The sequence below is a fragment of the Chiloscyllium plagiosum genome, unplaced genomic scaffold (genome assembly GCF_037043375.1).
Source record: "Chiloscyllium plagiosum isolate Xiang-an unplaced genomic scaffold, Cpla_swu_hap1 HiC_scaffold_20, whole genome shotgun sequence".
In the NCBI taxonomy this organism is placed as follows: Eukaryota; Metazoa; Chordata; class Chondrichthyes; order Orectolobiformes; family Hemiscylliidae; genus Chiloscyllium; species Chiloscyllium plagiosum.
The window spans coordinates 55998062-56014855 of NW_028270158.1; the positions used below are offsets into that span (position 1 = coordinate 55998062).

General features: G+C 44.0%; 1 protein-coding gene across 9 annotated transcripts in view; it reads left to right on the top strand.

Annotated features, from left to right (window-relative positions):
- The window catches only part of caskin1 (CASK interacting protein 1), a 647172-nt gene that overhangs the window by 498382 nt on the left and 131996 nt on the right, over nucleotides 1-16794 (top strand). For all 9 annotated transcript variants that reach the window (XM_043711208.2, XM_087997968.1, XM_043711209.2 and 6 more), the window contains exons 7-9: nucleotides 11597-11705; nucleotides 14999-15107; nucleotides 15797-15891. In XM_043711208.2, coding sequence (XP_043567143.2) covers nucleotides 11597-11705; nucleotides 14999-15107; nucleotides 15797-15891 — 313 coding nt within the window. The remainder of the gene's footprint in view (nucleotides 1-11596; nucleotides 11706-14998; nucleotides 15108-15796; nucleotides 15892-16794) is intronic.

Here is a 16794-nt window from a genome sequence, read left to right on the forward strand (position 1 = left end):
TCCTAAGTTGCTTCACAAGTGCACCATGAAGCAAAGCCACATAACAAGATATGAAGGTAGATGAACCAGAAATTTAGTCATAGAGATAATTATTAACCAGTATATCAAGGGAAGAAAATACGGCAGAGAGGTTTGCAAAGGGGATTCCAGAGCTGAGGGTCTTGTCAACGGAGGCAAATGACCAATGGTGGGCAATTAAAATCAGGGATGCCCAAGAGTTCAGACTTGGAGCAATGCAGGAATATTGAGGAGCTGTTAGGCTGGCGATGAGTACAGAGATCGGGAAGGATGAAGCCATGGACAAATTTGAGACTGTGAAAATCATAGGCATTGCTAAATGTTAATCACTGAGCATGGGGGGGGGGGGGGGGGAGCTTTGTAGACTGGGCTTGGTATGAGTTGTGATGCAGTCAGCGGAGAGTTGGATGATGTCACGTTTTCATCAATGAGTGTATGGTGTAGCCACCAGGAGTGCATTGGGAATAGAAATGGAGACCAGTCAAAAACATGGATGGGGCTTTCAGATGCAGATATTGTTACACATCTCTGGAGAGGATGGGACTTGAACCCAGGCCTTTTAGCTCAGAGGCAGGGCTACAAGTGGTGCACTGCAACAGCCCTGATGAGCCAAGCCCATAGCAAAGACAGGCAATGTTCCAGAGATGGAGGTGGGCCGTTTTTGTGATGACGTGACTTTGTGGTTGGAAGCTCATTTAGTTCTAACGTGGCACCAAGGTCATAGTTAGGGACAGTCTCACACAGCTGCCGGGGAGAAGGCTGGAGTTGATGACTTGGGTGCACAGCTTGCGGTAGAGTCTAAAGACAAGGGCTTCAATCTCCTCAATATTTAACTGGAAGCAACTTCTGCTCATCCTATGCTGAATGGCAAACAGTATTCAAACTGTGGGAGGATCGGAAGAGGTGCTGGTGAAGTAAAGCTAGATGTTAAGACCATATCCAATAGGAACAGGAGTAGACCATTCGGCCCCATGAGCCTGCTGCACCATCCGATAGAATCATGGCCGATCTGATACTCCCAACATCCACTTCACTGCCCTTTTCCTGAAACCCATAGTCCCCCTACTGATCAAGAATCTGTCTATCTGGGCAGTGTTCTTGTGGAGATTGCGGTGTTGTTGGCTGATGTCACCCAAGGGACAGCATTTATGTGGGGGCTAAAGACAGATTCTTGAGGGGACACCAGAAGCGATCAAGTGAGTGAGTGATTTATTGTCATATGTCTAGAAAGATACAGTGAAGAGTGTGTTATGAAGATGTAAGTGTACTGTACCTTTAAGAGAGCTAAAAGCTAGCAGAACTATTGGACACAGCACCAAGTGTTCTCAATAAAGTAAAATGTAACACTTGATCAAACATCTCAATTAACCCATTGCCTGGAGACAAAAACAGATTTGAATTCGGCCCATCAGTTTAAATTATACTCGAAAAATACCAAACTCCAATCTATTTGAATTGAGTATATTGACAATTTTAAAAGCCAATGACACAATCCGATGCTTTGGGGGCATAAGACTGGGGAAAATTGAACAGTTGCCACACCACCAGCATGTAAACAGACTGCTTGAAAAATAGCTCTCTTAAAGGTACCTTTTCAATTAGTAACCTGTGAAGCAGAAATTCCTAAAAAGAAAAGACACAGGAAGATCCAAATAGATGAACCAAAAGCTGCCTGGTTTTGAGATAAGAAGTGTTGTTTTGTAAATCTTAATTGAGAGTATTTTCGGACTAGTTTATAGAAGGGAAGGTAACAGATAGGTTAGAGTAAGGACTTGTACATAGTTGTTAGTTAATTATTCTCTGTTATACTTTAAGAAATAAAGTTGTTAATTTTTACTTTAAATAGTTCTTGTCCTCTCGAACTTTTACAGATTACTGCATGGAATAAATCTTTTCTGTGTTGCTGGTTTTAAATTAAGCAGGAGGGTTTACTCCGTGTTGTAACATTTGCCATTTTGAGTAGGAGAAGGAAAAGAACTTACGTAAATAGAGTTCATCCTCTGTACAAGAGGTCTTCATACACAGCTCCAAAGCTCCTACAAGGTCTCTGCAAGGTGGCCCTGGCCTCAAGGAGTGCCTGCTCTGGGTACGGCAATGCCAACCCTGCCAACATTCCATGCTTCAGCCCTACTGCAGCCAGGAGTGCCTACTCTGGGCATTGCTATTAGTGAAACCATCACCCTGCCGCTAACGCTGCAGCTTCCCCACAATGTCAGAGGATGAAGAAACTAAAAAAAAGGAGAAAGAAAAAGACAAGAAAGGAGGGAGAGAAAGAGAGAGAGAAGGATATGACTGGTCTGAAGCGGTGCCAATACTGCCATCTGTGATGGCATGGGCAGGAAAGGAAGCCATTGCATGTGTTTTTCTGGCTTTGATGGGATGGGAATGGACCCAGTTGAAAGCAATTCCAGCCGGTTGGCCAATGGTGGAGAGGAGTTGGAGGGGGATGGTGTGGTCAAACACCTCAATGGCTACAAACAGGGTGCGAGAAGGATGAGGAAGGATGTGTTGCCTTTGTCACAGTCCTCTAGATGTCATTTGTGACCCTGAAAGGAGCTCACTGATATTACCATGAAATTGATCAGGAACTCATTAGGTGAACTGGTAAGAACATGACCAGACAAGTCATTTCATACCAATGCAGCATTGTAATCAGAGCACAGAGTAATCACTGTTATTGATAAAAATTGTTCCTTTCTCTTGTGAAATATCTGTGCTTTTCAACATTTTATTTAAAGGGCAGTGTCATAATCAGAATCTGAATCCAAGATCCTGTAAGACTTCAGTGTGGAGTTGACCTGATGGATTACCAATAAACATCTTGTACTGGAGGACGGTGGAAATGATAGGATGTCAACTACTCGTTACCACAGATGGGATCAGACACATTCAGAGCTGAATTGTGTAGTTCAGCTTTTTCTGTGACAATATTGGCCCTGATTATTCAATCAGCAACAAATTGACCTCGCTCACTGATAATCTTGGGAAAACAAAACTGCCAACAAAGATCCAGTCATATCGATAATGTGGATTTATACTTTCTTGGTGGTAATTTCAGCATCACCTATAGCACCCACCAATCACTTTGTAGAATTCTCAGCAGGAACTTCATGTCTTAACATTCACTTTTTGTGATAGGAGAGTGAGAATTCGGAGCAGGATTGGAAATTCAGACCCTCAAGCCTGTTTCACCACTCAATGTGATTATGGCTGATCTCATCTCAGCCTCAACTCCACTCTCCTGCCCACTCTCCATTCCCTTCAACCCATTACTAGTTAAATATCCAGCTCCTCCTTAGAGAAGGTGAACTCTTATAGATAGTGAAATAAAGATTGAGAGTATAATTAAAGCAGGTGCTGCAGTATTATAAACAAACTTCAACAATAATTATTATCCTTTCAAAAATTGTTGAAATCTCACTGCACAACAGAGAAATTTATTTTTTCACAAATATAAAGTTATGTTTTTAGGAGAAATTAGGCTGTCCAACAGTAATTAGGATTAGTTCATATTGAGTGAGGGGCAGGGGGCCATTCAATATCAAAGCCCTGGTTTATGCTAAATCAATTCTTATTCGGAGATGCCGGTGTTGGACTGGGGTGTACAAAGTACCTGGTGTTGTGTGATTTTTAACTCAATTCTTATTGTGTTACTGAATCAGGGAATAGGTGCTTGTCCAGAGTTGATGGGACTGCTGTAGTTAAAACACTCAACACAAGGTGGCAGCAGCTGTCTCTTACGCTGAATCTGTGATATTTCTGAAAGCTTTTGTGTACTCAGAAATATTTGAGTTTTTTTAAGTGCTTCACAAATTGAGAGCTTATGAAAGGAATTTAACAATCTTAATAGTGATGAAGTGTCCCGACCCGCGATGTTGACTGTCCTGCTCTTCCGATGCTGCCTGACCTGTTATACCTTTCCAGCTCCATGTTTTATTGATCCTTAATAATTAATGGCAAGGGAAGGATCATCTTGGCTCTGAATTGTAGTTTGCAGGTTCCACCCTCACCTCAACTGCGAATAGAATAGAACAAAAATTTATTGTCACACGTTGGTACATAAAAAAACGGAAAAGTTTTATAAGTCGCGATACCACAGCACCTAAATAGAAGTCATACATAAGAAGAAAAATAAATTCAAAGTTCATCACAGTTCAAATAACGGCTCCTGGGTTCTGGGTGGACTGGAAAACCGGGCTGAGACCGCCCCGCCACTTCGGCACTGGGTCTCCAGGCTGGGTCATTGGAAAACCCGGACACCACCTCTGAAGCAAGGATGAGAGCTCTCTGCCAGGTCTCGACCTTCACACTGGGCTGCTGGAAGGCCTAGAACCACTGGAGGAGACCTCCATGATGGGGATGAGACCACCACTCCAGGCCAAGATTGCCTCTCCTGGACTAGACTGGGAGACCACCATAGTGGGAGACCACCCCACTGGGAGACCACCCCACTGGGAGACCACCCCACTGGGAAACCACCCCACTGGGGGACCACCCACTAAGAGACCACCCCACTGGGAGACCACCCCACTGGGAGACCACCAAACTGGAAGACCACCCCACTGGGAAACTACCCCACTAAGAGACCACCCCCACTGGGAGATTACCCCACTGGGAAACCACCCCACTGGGAGACCACCCCACTGGGAGACCACCCCACTGGGAGACCACACCCACTGGGAGACCACCCCACTGGAGACCACCCCACTGGGAGACCACCACACTGGGAGACCACCCCACTGGGAGACCACCCTACTAAGAGACCATCACACTGGGAGACTACCCCACTGGGAAACCACCCCACTGGGAGACCACTACACTGGGACACCACCCCACTGGGAGACCACCCTACTAAGAGACCATCACACTGGGAGACTACCCCACTGGGAGACCACCCCACTAAGAGACCACCCCACTAAGAGACCACCCCACTGGGACACCATCCCACTGGGAAACCACCCCACTGGGAAACCACCCCACTGGGGGACCACCCCACTGGGAGACCACCACACTAGGAGACCACCCCACTGGGAGACCACCACACTGGGAGACCACACCACTGGGAGACCACCCTACTAAGAGACCATCCCACTGGGAGACTACCCCACTGGGAAACCACTGCACTGGGAAACCACCCCACTGGGAGACCACCCCCACTGGGAGACCACCCCCACTGGGAGACCACCCCCATTGGGAGACCATCCCACTGGGAGACCACCACACTGGGAGACCACCCCACTGGGAGACCACCCTATTAAGAGACCATCACACTGGGAGACCACCACACTGGGAGACCACCTCACTGGGAGACCACCCTACTAAGAGACCATCACACTGGGAGACTACCCCACTGGGAGACCACCCTACTGGGAGACCACCCCCACTGGGAAACCACCCCACTGTGAGACCATCCCACTGGGAGACCACCCTACTAAGAGACCATCACACTGGGAGACCACCCCACTGGGAGACCACCCCACTGGGAGACCACCCCACTGGGAAACCATCCCACTGGGGGACCACCCCACTGGGGGACCACCCCACTGGGAGACCACCCCACTGGGAGACCGCTCCACTGGGAGACTGCTCCACTGGGAGACTGCTCCACTGGGAGACCACCCCACTAAGAGACCACCCCACTAGGAGACCACCCCACTGGGGGACCACCACACTGGGAGACAGCCCCACTGGGAGATCACCCCACTGGGAGACCACCCCACTGGGAGACCACCCCACTGGGAGAGCGCTACACTAGGAGACCACCCCACTGGGAGAGCGCTACCCTGGGAGACCGCCCCACTGGGAGATGGCAACACTGGGAGACCACCCCACTGGGAGAGCGCTACACTGGGAGACCGCCCCACTGGGAGAGCGCTACACTGGGAGACCGCCCCACTGGGAGAGCGCTACACTGGGAGACCGCCCCACTGGGAGATCGCTACACTAGGAGACCACCCCACTGGGAGACCGCTTCACTGAGAGACCAACCACTAGGAATCCACTCCACTAGGAGACTGGCCCACTCGGAGATCGCCACACTGGGAGACCCCGCCCCATTAGGATACTGTCACACTGGGAGACCCCGCCCCATTAGGATACTGCCACACTGGGAGACTGCTACACTCGCAGATCACCACACTAGGAGATCACCCCACTCGGAGACCACCCCACTAGCAGACCGCCCCACTAGGAGTCCGTCCAATGCTGCCATTTTGGCCCAGTGGAAGCATGTCCCTAGGCCTTGGCCGTGAGAAGATGCCTTCTGCCAAAGTTGTTAAAAAATGGTAAGGTACCAAAGTAAATAGATACATTTAAAATATTTACCTTTGTGTGTTGGTGCAAGTCTGACTTGCCCTGTTAGAGGAAGGGTATTAGAATCTTAAACTGGAGATCTCAACTAAGAACTATCAAAACTCAAAATGTCAAGATTTCATTCAAATGATAGCAAGGGTGAGAGGTTATAGTTCTGAAGAGAATTTTCTTGTGGTTAAAAATAGGTCAGGGAAATCTAGAAAGGGAGGGGCAAAGAACATCTGAATTATGGTTTCACAGAATGGCAAGTTAGTAATAAAAGAGCAGCCATTATAAAATGAGTTATCACAAGTGATACTTGAGGTTGAGAGCATAGCATGTGAATATAGTTGGATACATAGGGAAATGTAAGTCCATTGAATTGTTTAAAGTAAGTATTGCTATTCAATCTTGGGTTGTCAAGATCTGGAATATACTGGTTGGTAGGATAGTGGAATCAGATTCCACACAAGTCTTTGAAATGCAATTGGATGTGCAGTTAAAGAGGGTTGACATACAAGGGAAGTGAAGTGAAGGTTGGACAACTTCTGTAAAGGGTTAGCATGCACCTGACTGGCCAAAGTGTGTTCTCAAGGCTGTATATTGTCTAAAATAAAAGCAAATTACTGCGGATGCTGGAATCTGAAACCAGAAGAGAAAATGCTGGAAAGCCTCAGCAGGTCTGGCAGCATCTGTAAGGAGAGAAAAGAGCTGACGTTTCGAGTCTAACTGACCCTTTGTCAAAGCTGACTTGGACTGCAAGTCATCTCATGAATGAAGAGAACATGGCTCATGGAGTGAGGATAGTCAGAAGAGGCTGTGAGATCAGACAAAGAAGGATCGGGGAGCCCAGGTAAGGCCTTGGGGAGGAGAGGGGAGGGGGGAGTAACAGCATGGGTAGGATGGTGCCTTTTGGGCACCCCAATCAAAAAGACATGCCACTTCTTCAGGGTTTGTAAACAGTTTGCCTAAGAGAGGTTACGCCCACTCCAATGTCTACTAAGATAAGGGCAGCGTATTATTGGAGTTAGTTGATTTGGTAACAAGTTCAATTGACCCACTGGTGCTTATTGAAAAACCGTGGGCTGGCTACTGATTTCAGCGCCCCCATTGTATTTGTGCCCACCCACACCACATGGACATCCATTGTGGGGAACGCAAAATCCAGCCCAACGTGCCAGGGCTGCACATTCTACAGCTCAGCACAAAAATGGGGGCAAAGTTGTTTTGTTGTATTGTGAAAAAAACCACTGCCAGGTTGATATATTTTTTGTCACTCTCTAAAAAATTATAAGAGGTCAGAAAATGCACAAACATTGCCTGCTATAAAAGCCTTGACTACACAGTCCTGGTCCTTACCTTTTTGTCATAGTATCTTCAGGGCAAAGGCAAGCCATTGGAACTAAGTGGACTATTGCCAGAGTTTGGCCTTCTCACATCCCATTTAATCTCACATCAACCTAACCTTCTTCCTTCTCCCTTACATGTTTATATAGGTGGTCCTTTAGATATATCCACATTATTCACATCTTCTTGTTGTAGTGAGCTCCATATTCTGACCACCTGCTGAGTAAAGAAGTTTCATATGAATTCCTGTTGGGTTTATAAGTGACTGGCTCCCAGTTTTGTATTTCTCCGTGAGTGGCAAGGTCTTCTTCACAGCTGCTCTGTCGAGATTCTTCGTTACATTCAGGAGCAAGATCCAATGGAAGAGATAGTTTTGCTTCCTCCCGCCCCCACCCCTCCATCACATAACCAAATTGGAATATGGTTGCAATTTAGATCTCTACCCAGACTGTTTGGAGGGGAGGGTAAGTGGATTGAGGGGGGTGTCTGAATCTCAAAGCTTCTCCACACTTTGGCATCACCCTCACACTGTCCTTCGCAGGAGAATTAGATGTTAGAAACTGTTCTCTGTGAGCACAAAGTGCAGACTGCGGTCTATTTTAGCTCTGCAATTCCTCACAAATTCCTAGAAGTTTGGTGGTACAGAGCGGTAAACAGTGTCGCTGAAAAAAAAATACATCGTGTCGATGTTTTTTTTTGTTTTGCACTCATCAGGACAATTCACAAGAAATAAAGGGAAAAGCAACATGTCTATACCAAGACTTGGTCAGAGAAACTCAGGAAAACTGAAACTAGAGCATGGCTAATTGGATATGATACAGTTTTTCAAAACCTTCACAAAGGCTAATTGTGAAGGCTAAATTATCCAGTGATTGAGAGGTTTCAACATGTAATAGGCAGTGAAAAAGGAATTAGAGTACCTGCTGCAGAACAGAAACTAGGCAAGCCATTGAAGAAGAAGAGATCGATTACCTATTGGTGGAAAAATAAAAGTGACTGGTTTTGGTAAAAGTTGAGACATTGGTCGAAATCCAGCAGCCCTTTTCTATGGCCGTATTATTCTGGGTGTGATGTGAGCTCAAAACTCATTTATGCCACAAAGTCTAAGCCCAGAAACCACAGGAGGATTTTGTCCCATCAGTTATCAATAAGTTTTGGGAAGATTCCAGCCTTTTGAGTATTTTTCTTAATCTCTGGTTGTGGGCACCACTGGCAAGGCGGGCATTTCTTGGTCATGTTAATTGCCTTTGACAATGTAACTAAGCAAACATTATCTTCATCCATTGACATCAGAATGGTGAGTCTTCAGACTTGTGTGTCTGATTCACACTTTATGGTGTTATGGACCAGACCAGACCCCCTCAAAATATTTTAAGAGGTAGCCTAGACTCTAACCTTTTCTTGTTTTTAAAGGTAAATGTGAAGTGTCTGTTCCAGATCCACTGTGACTGGTCAAACGTCTTGGCGTTAAGTAAAGTACAGTTTATTTAAATGCAACCAAAGAAAGAAGCATTTAGAATAACTTAACTCTATTGGAACGCTGAACTGATTAATAGATACAGTAACGATTACTAATTAACTGTTCTAATGCAGTAACATCCCATAAACACACCCCTTGGCAAAAAGGAAAATTCAGACATGAAGTTTTTCAATCCAGGAGGCAAAAACATCAAGAGGAAAATCAGAGGGAATAGCAGCCAGGAGATATTCACTAATGCCTCCAACTCTATTGAGACTCCAATAGCTTCTGCTTGAAGCTAAATCTAAACAGCCAGAAATCCGGATCTGTGAGAGCTGGCCACACCCATTCAGGTTGTTTTAAAGAAAAAAACCAAGGGCCTCCCAAGCTGTTTACTCTGTTGTCTCTAGTAGACTGCTCAGTGCCTCTGCTCTTCAAAAAAGCACCAGGAGAAAATAACTTCTTAAAGTCACAGCATTCTCACAACGGTACTGCCTCTATTGAATTCCACTACAGTCTCACTTGTTCCTCTGTTGCAACCTGTTATGCAGTACATTTTATCTGCTGGTCAGAGTAACCAGGCTGGATATTAAGTAGTTTGAGAGATTGAAGTCCAGAAACCTGAGTGATGTCAGTATACTTTCAGACTTTTAAAACTGAATTGATATCTTCAAACTGGGATGGTGAGATTGGAATTCATCTCTGGATTAATAGAAAGACTTGCATTTCTATAGCACCTAGCATGATCACCAGACATCTCTGAGTATTTTACAGTCAGTGAAGTATTTTTGAAGTATAATCACTGTTATAATACGAAAAATGTGACAAACAGCAGCATTATAATTACCAGAAAATCTGTTTCTCATTATGTTGATTTTGTTATGAAGACAGTTGTTAAATTTAATATTTCTTAGAGGACTTAAGGTTTGAAGGATTGTGGAAAGTGGCTTTATTTCAAGCTTTGTGGCAATATCTGAAGTGATTTCTTTAAAAGAGGTTGTTGAAAGATCATTTTTCATATTGGAGATTTATTTTTCAACAAGCAGTAATCGTTTGCTTTGCTGTTGGGCCTCTTGGGACATGATGAGTGAGGAGATGGAGAGTGCTTTTGCATTTGGTCTTTAACTAAGATCAAAGAGCCTGCGAGGAGATGCTACCCAGTTGATTTCTCCCAGTTCTGAAAAGCCTCCTGACGTGAGATGTGTGAAAGATTCCAGCCACAGCCATGCATGGGTAATGATTAGAACATACGTGCGAGCGACAGACTTTAGAACATTCAACACTTTATTCTTTTCCCTTCACGACCAACCATGGGCTAAAGAGTATTGCTTCCAGAAAGCCAACCGCTGTATGGAAATCTTTCTTTTCCCCTCTCTATTCCTAAAGTGCGAGTGAATGTATGTGAATGTCTGTATATGTGTGTGTGTATATGCTTTCATGTGTGCATGTGTGTGTTTATAGGGACGTTGAAAGGCAGAGCATTTATATTTTTATATTACTCACTGCTTACGTTAGCCAACGACTGCAGCTTCATTGAAAAATATTGTGTTGATAATAAACCAATTATTGTGCCTTTCGGAAACCTAATGGATAGACTTTTAAATTTAAAACTTGATATAGATAAGGAAAGGTATTTTTATCTGATGTTGTGACCTGTAGAACTGTGGAATCAAACAATAGTGCATTCCTTTGTCCTTAATCAGAGCAATTGAGTGACAAATGATGGCCAGGATACTAAACCCCCCTGCTCTTGCCCAAAATACTGCCATGGGATCTTTTACATTCACCTGATAGATTGGACAGGGCACTTCTGAAAGACAGGACCACTGACCACACCGCCATGTTAGCATACTTTTTCAGCTCCAGCCCTGGAATGTGAACTCACACCCCCTAGGTTTTGAGATTGCTGACCCAGTAACAAACCCACTCCAACAAGAGTCCATCAATGGGACACAAAGGTGGAGGAGGGCACCACACTCTTGCCCCTGAGAACTTTCGAGAAGTTCTTCAAACGAGGATTGTTGAAGGAGTTGTCAAGATGGGCTGTGTGATCTTGGCCTGGGTAGGTGCCTTTCTGTATTAAATCTATTGTCAGCTGACGTCAATCATTCCTTGCCTCCAACTGTTAACAGTTTGGCTTCTGCATGCCTCAGTGATTTCATTTACACTTGACACGTTTCTGAGGGAGTCGGTGTGAGCTAAGCACTTAATGTAGGGGAAGTGTGAGTGGCTAAGATTTCCTTTCAGGATGATACTGTAAAACTAATCTCCCCCTTTTCTCCTGGAGGTAATTGCAAAAATCTTTATAGCTTTACACATTTCTTTTTAAAATGCTGTATAAACTTTCCTTTGACGTTTTAAAAAATTGTATGCATGAATCAAAGTGGTGAGATCGAAATGCATGCTTTTCATCATTTTATCATTTTAATTCTTATTTTTCTTGTTTTCTTCCTCTTAGCATTTTTCTTTTGTATGTTACAGGCTTCTGCTGCAAGCTGGAATTGATATCAATCGTCAGACAAAGGCTGGAACAGCTCTACATGAAGCCGCACTCTGTGGGAAGACAGAAGTGGTCCGTTTGCTACTGGAAGTAAGGATTGTTCTGAGAGAAACCTTTTAAATCAAATTTTAGCCCAGTTAGACAGACTTGCTTGTGTCCATGTAGGGTCTTAATTTTGCTTCTTTGCACTGTGTTGTGTACAGGATGTTGATGAGACCACTTTTGGATTACTGTGTACAGATCTGGTCTCCCCGCTATAGGAAGGATGTTATTAGACTGGAAAGGGTGCAGAAAATATTTATGGGACTGGAGGGTTTGAGTGATAAGGAGAGACTGGTTAGGTGGGACTTTTTCCCCTGGAGCGTAAGAGGTTGACAGGTGACGTTATGGAGGTTTTTAAAACCATGAGGCGCAGAGAAAGTGAATAGTAAAGGTCTTTTCCCTAGGGTAGTGGAGTTCAAAACAAGGGGGCATTTTCTTTGAGGTGAGAGGCGAAAGATTTAAATGGGATCTGACAGACAACGTTTTCACACACAGGGTGGTTCTTTCTTTCCTTTACCAGGACGAGGGTGTCATTGGCTAAGCCAGCATTTATTGCTCATCCCCTATTGCCCATTGAGAGTCAACCACATTGTCGTGGGTCTGGAGTCACATGTAGGCCAGACCAGGTAAGGATGGCAGTATCCTTGCCTAAAGGACATTAGTGAGCCAGGTGGGTTTTTCCTGACAATTGGCGATGAATTTATAGTAGTCATTAGATTCTTAATTCTAGATATTTATTGAAGTCAAATTCCATCTTTTGCTGTAGTGGGATTCGAACCTGGAACATTACCTGGGTCTCTGGATTAACAGTGTAGCAATAATTCCACTAGGCCATCATATGTGGAATGAACTGCCAGAGGGAGTGGTGGATGCAGCTACAGTTACAATATTTAATAGACATTTGGAAAGGTACAACAATAGGAAAGGTTTAGAGCATTATGGGCCAAACACAGACAAATGGGAGTCGTTTGGTTTGGGAAACCTGGTCGGCATGGACAAGTTAGACTGAAGGGTCTGTTTCTGTGCTGTATGACTCTATCTAAACAGAGGAAGGATGGAACTAGAGAGCTCAAACTCAATTTAGGCACTGAGAGAAAAAAGGAAATAGAGGTGGAGAAAGATTGAAACAAGATAGTGAAATCGGCATAAAGAAAAGGTAAGGAAAAGCTGTCAAGGAAAAAAATGAGACAATTTTGTTTAGAATCCACAATAACAACAACTCGCAACCTGAAGGAATGTGACTCAACAATTCAGATTTGCTACCCATGTCCCATTGCACAGCAATTACAGATTATTCAATCATTTTAATAATACAGTTCATCTGCTCTCTGGAGAAATATGGATAATTACTGGGAGTGGGGAAAATAATGCTAACATTGAAATATTTTGGTGAGAATTTTTACAATATGTTTACAGTATGTTTATTGTGTTTTTGTAATATGGCCAAACTTTGGAGTTTAAATGGTGTCCTGAGCAAAATACTTGGAAAAATTGCTCTGCTTGAGTGAGTACATGTACTGCCTGATGACGACAGTGCATTGGGCAATGAGTGGTCAGCTGGAGCTCATTAGGGGGATTGCCATTGATATTTGACCTCAAAGTTCTTTGGATGGATAGGTAGAAGTCGATTGGACTCAGTTGAACAGTAAAGGGACTACTGCTGGTTTGAGCTCAACTATTGGACATGCCACTATGTTCCCTGACCAACATCTCTGTCTCAGGCTTGCTGCAGTGCTCCAGTGAAGCTCAGCACACACTAGAAGAACAGCACCTCACTTTCCATTTTGGAACTCTATAGCCTTCTGGACTCAATATGCAGTTCAACAACTTTAAGGCTTTGAGGCACCTTCTCCCATGTCCTTGCCCCAACTCCCATACAATAGGCCTTATTATCACGTGTATTCCTGATTAGATTAGATACTCTACAGTGTGGAAACAGGCCCTTTGGCCCAACAAGTCCGCACCAACCCTCTGAAGAGCAACCCACCCAGACCCATTCCGTCCTGACTAATGCACTTAGCACTACGGGCAATTTAGCATGACCAATTCACCTAACCTGCACATCTTTGGACTGTGGGAGGAAACTCATGCAGACACAGGGAGAATGTGCAAATGCCCGGGAATTGAACCTGGGGCCCTGGTGTTGTGAGACATCAGTACTTACCACTGAGCCACCGTGCTGCCAAATGCTGATGAAGCAGCTTTTTCCTGAAACTTCGATTCTCCTGCTCCTTGGATGCTGCCATACCTGCTGTGCTTTTCTAGCACCACACTCTTGACTCTAATCTCCAGCATCTGCAGTACTTACTTTCGCCTTATTATTACGTGGTCTGCTGTTACATGCAACCTATTGTTAGCCACTAATTGTCCCCGTTAGTAGCCATTCATTTTCCCAGGCTGACTCTTAACAACTCCCTTGTCTGTCTGACTGTTCTTCTCAATCTCCACCTACTGTTTGCTTCCTTACCCCTTCCCCACCCCCTATCTTCTACATAAAAAAAGCATCTTTTTATGAGCTACCATCAGTTCTGCAGAACTGTCACTGGACCTGAAATGCTAACTCTGATTTCTCTCCACAGATGTTGCCAGACCTGCTGAGCTTTTCCTGCAGTTTCAGTTTCTGTTTTTGAACTCAACCATGGTGCCTCTGTCACTAAATTACCCAGCAAATTGTCATGTTTAAAGTTCGAATGATCACATTTTCCACCCACGAGTGAACGTTGCATTCAAATTCTTTCTCAGACTGACCACGGGAAGAATCTCGGCAGAAAAAATGGGATTTGGTTTGCATCTAAATCCTTAGGGATGCTTTTTGTTGGCATTTGTGTGACATCAAGAACCAACCAACTAACATCTTGCTTTTTAATATCACTGTTAACATCCTTACGTTAACCAGGCTGTCTTTCATAAAAAGCAGACAGAGCTCTTAGGTACAAATAACTTGTGAATATTGTGTAAATCCATGTGAGGCACATCAGATTTCAATGGAAATTAAAACAGAAATGATGTAAAACCTGAATATCAACTCCCTCTCACATGTATTAAACAATATCCACACCTCTTTTGATATCTTTGGAACTACAGCGAGTTGAAGACAAAATTGGTCTACTTCCGAAGTATTATTTTCCTTTTCTGACATAGCTATTTGTCAGTACTTCTCAATGCAAAGCATGAAGTGATTCCCATTTCAAACTTAAATTAATCTGTTGCTTTTAATCACTTCATTCATTCCATCTCGTGATTCACTTGAAATCTGCGGAATTACTATTTGTAGAAAGACGGGCTTGAAAATGACTGTGCATTTCACACACTTAACGTTGATCAATTGAATCGTGTTTCAGAGTGGGATTAATGCACACATCAAGAACACTTACAATCAGACGGCCCTGGACATTGTTCATCAGTTTACAGCAACCCAAGCAAGCAAAGAGATCAAGCAAATGCTCAGAGGTAAGTCTGAAAGTACATCCCGTGTTGGGCTATCCATCGATAATAAAGAAGAAAAGTGATCGCATTTACATAGCACCTTTCATGAGCCCAAGCCCCAGTGAACATGGTCAATTAAACACTTCTGAAGTGTCATAATTTGGGAAATACTACAGTGAATTTGCAAAGCATGTATGGAATGAGCTGCCAGAGGAAGTGGTGGAGGCTAGTACAATTACAAAATTTAAAAGACATCTAGGTGGTAATATGTTTAAGAAGGGTTTAGAGCGATATGGGCTAAATGCTGGCAAGTGGGACTAGATTGATTTGGGATATCTGGTCTGTTTCCATGCTGTATAACTCTATGACTCTGTAAGTAATATCTCATTCAAAAGCTGACACCACTGACAGTGCAACTGAGGCTGTGAACTCAAAGCAAACCAATACCCCCATCATTGGCTGCTTGACACGTCAGTCTCATGGTGCCCTGACTTCCCACTCCAACTGGAAAGCGAATCAACTCTTCCTTACCTGAACAAATGATGTTTGACAGTCAAATAGCTATTTCCTATCACAAATGATTCAAGAAAAATGAATGGAAATGGCCTCTGCTGCTGCAGCCTACCACAGTGCCTGGCAACGCATTGCAGCATTTTCACAGGTCCACCAAATTCAATTCCTATAATTAATGGTTCCTCTTCATGCTTTTTCAGATGCCTCTGCTGCCCTGCAGGTCAGGGCTGTGAAAGACTACTGTAACAATTACGACCTGACCAGCCTTAATGTGAAAACAGGGGACGTTATTACAGTAAGTGTGATATTTAATCAACTTCCATTTCCTGTGATTTTGCCGGACTTTGTTTATGATTGACACGTTCACATTCATGTGTCAGATCAACCCAAAAAGATGAGAAGTGTATCTAAGATTCTCCAGATTAACTTTGGAACAGTACAGATTATCAATAAATAATTTCACATATTGTGGATTGCAAGACCTCTTGCAAATGTTTCTTTCATGTGGATGAAATAAAGAGCTGTTCCTGCATTTTCTGTTTGTCCTATTGACAATGACCATATACTTTTCTAATGGTAGTATGTGCTCATCACAATAGACCACTGCTTCAGCCCATAGCATTGTATGGGAAGTATTCATTTGTTTGAGTTGTATAATGCAGCACGTTTCCAAGATAGGCGACCCTTCTCTTGCACTTGGTCTTCAGACTGTCTTCTCTCTCCTTCTCCTGCCTTTCTTGACTCTCCCACTTTACCTGAATCTGTTCATGCTCTGTATTTTCCACGCTGTTTTTGGCTATTCCCAGCTCTCGCTGCTGATGCACCCTACCCCCTATCCTCCCTCGCTAAGGCATTGAAACCAAACGCTATCCCACAAATGGTCTGAACTGCTAGGTCTTTCAAACTGAGGCCCTCCTTCCTTTGTTGTTTAAAAGCAGCTTCCTGGCTGACATGAACTTTATCATTCGCAATGTCCCTCTCTGCAGCCCTTTACCCTTCAACTGGCCATCCCAATTAACAAGCCTGAAATGGTCTGTGTAGGGAGGAGATCGTCAGAGCCATGTTTTTAGTGTTAGAGACTCTCTCTAAATCTGTCCTCATTAAGGCAGATAGTGCTCTGGTTACCCTGGTGTGAGGCAATAACTGAAGTATAGTTATATCAATGACTACCCAGGTATCTGGTTGAGACCTTCCCCAA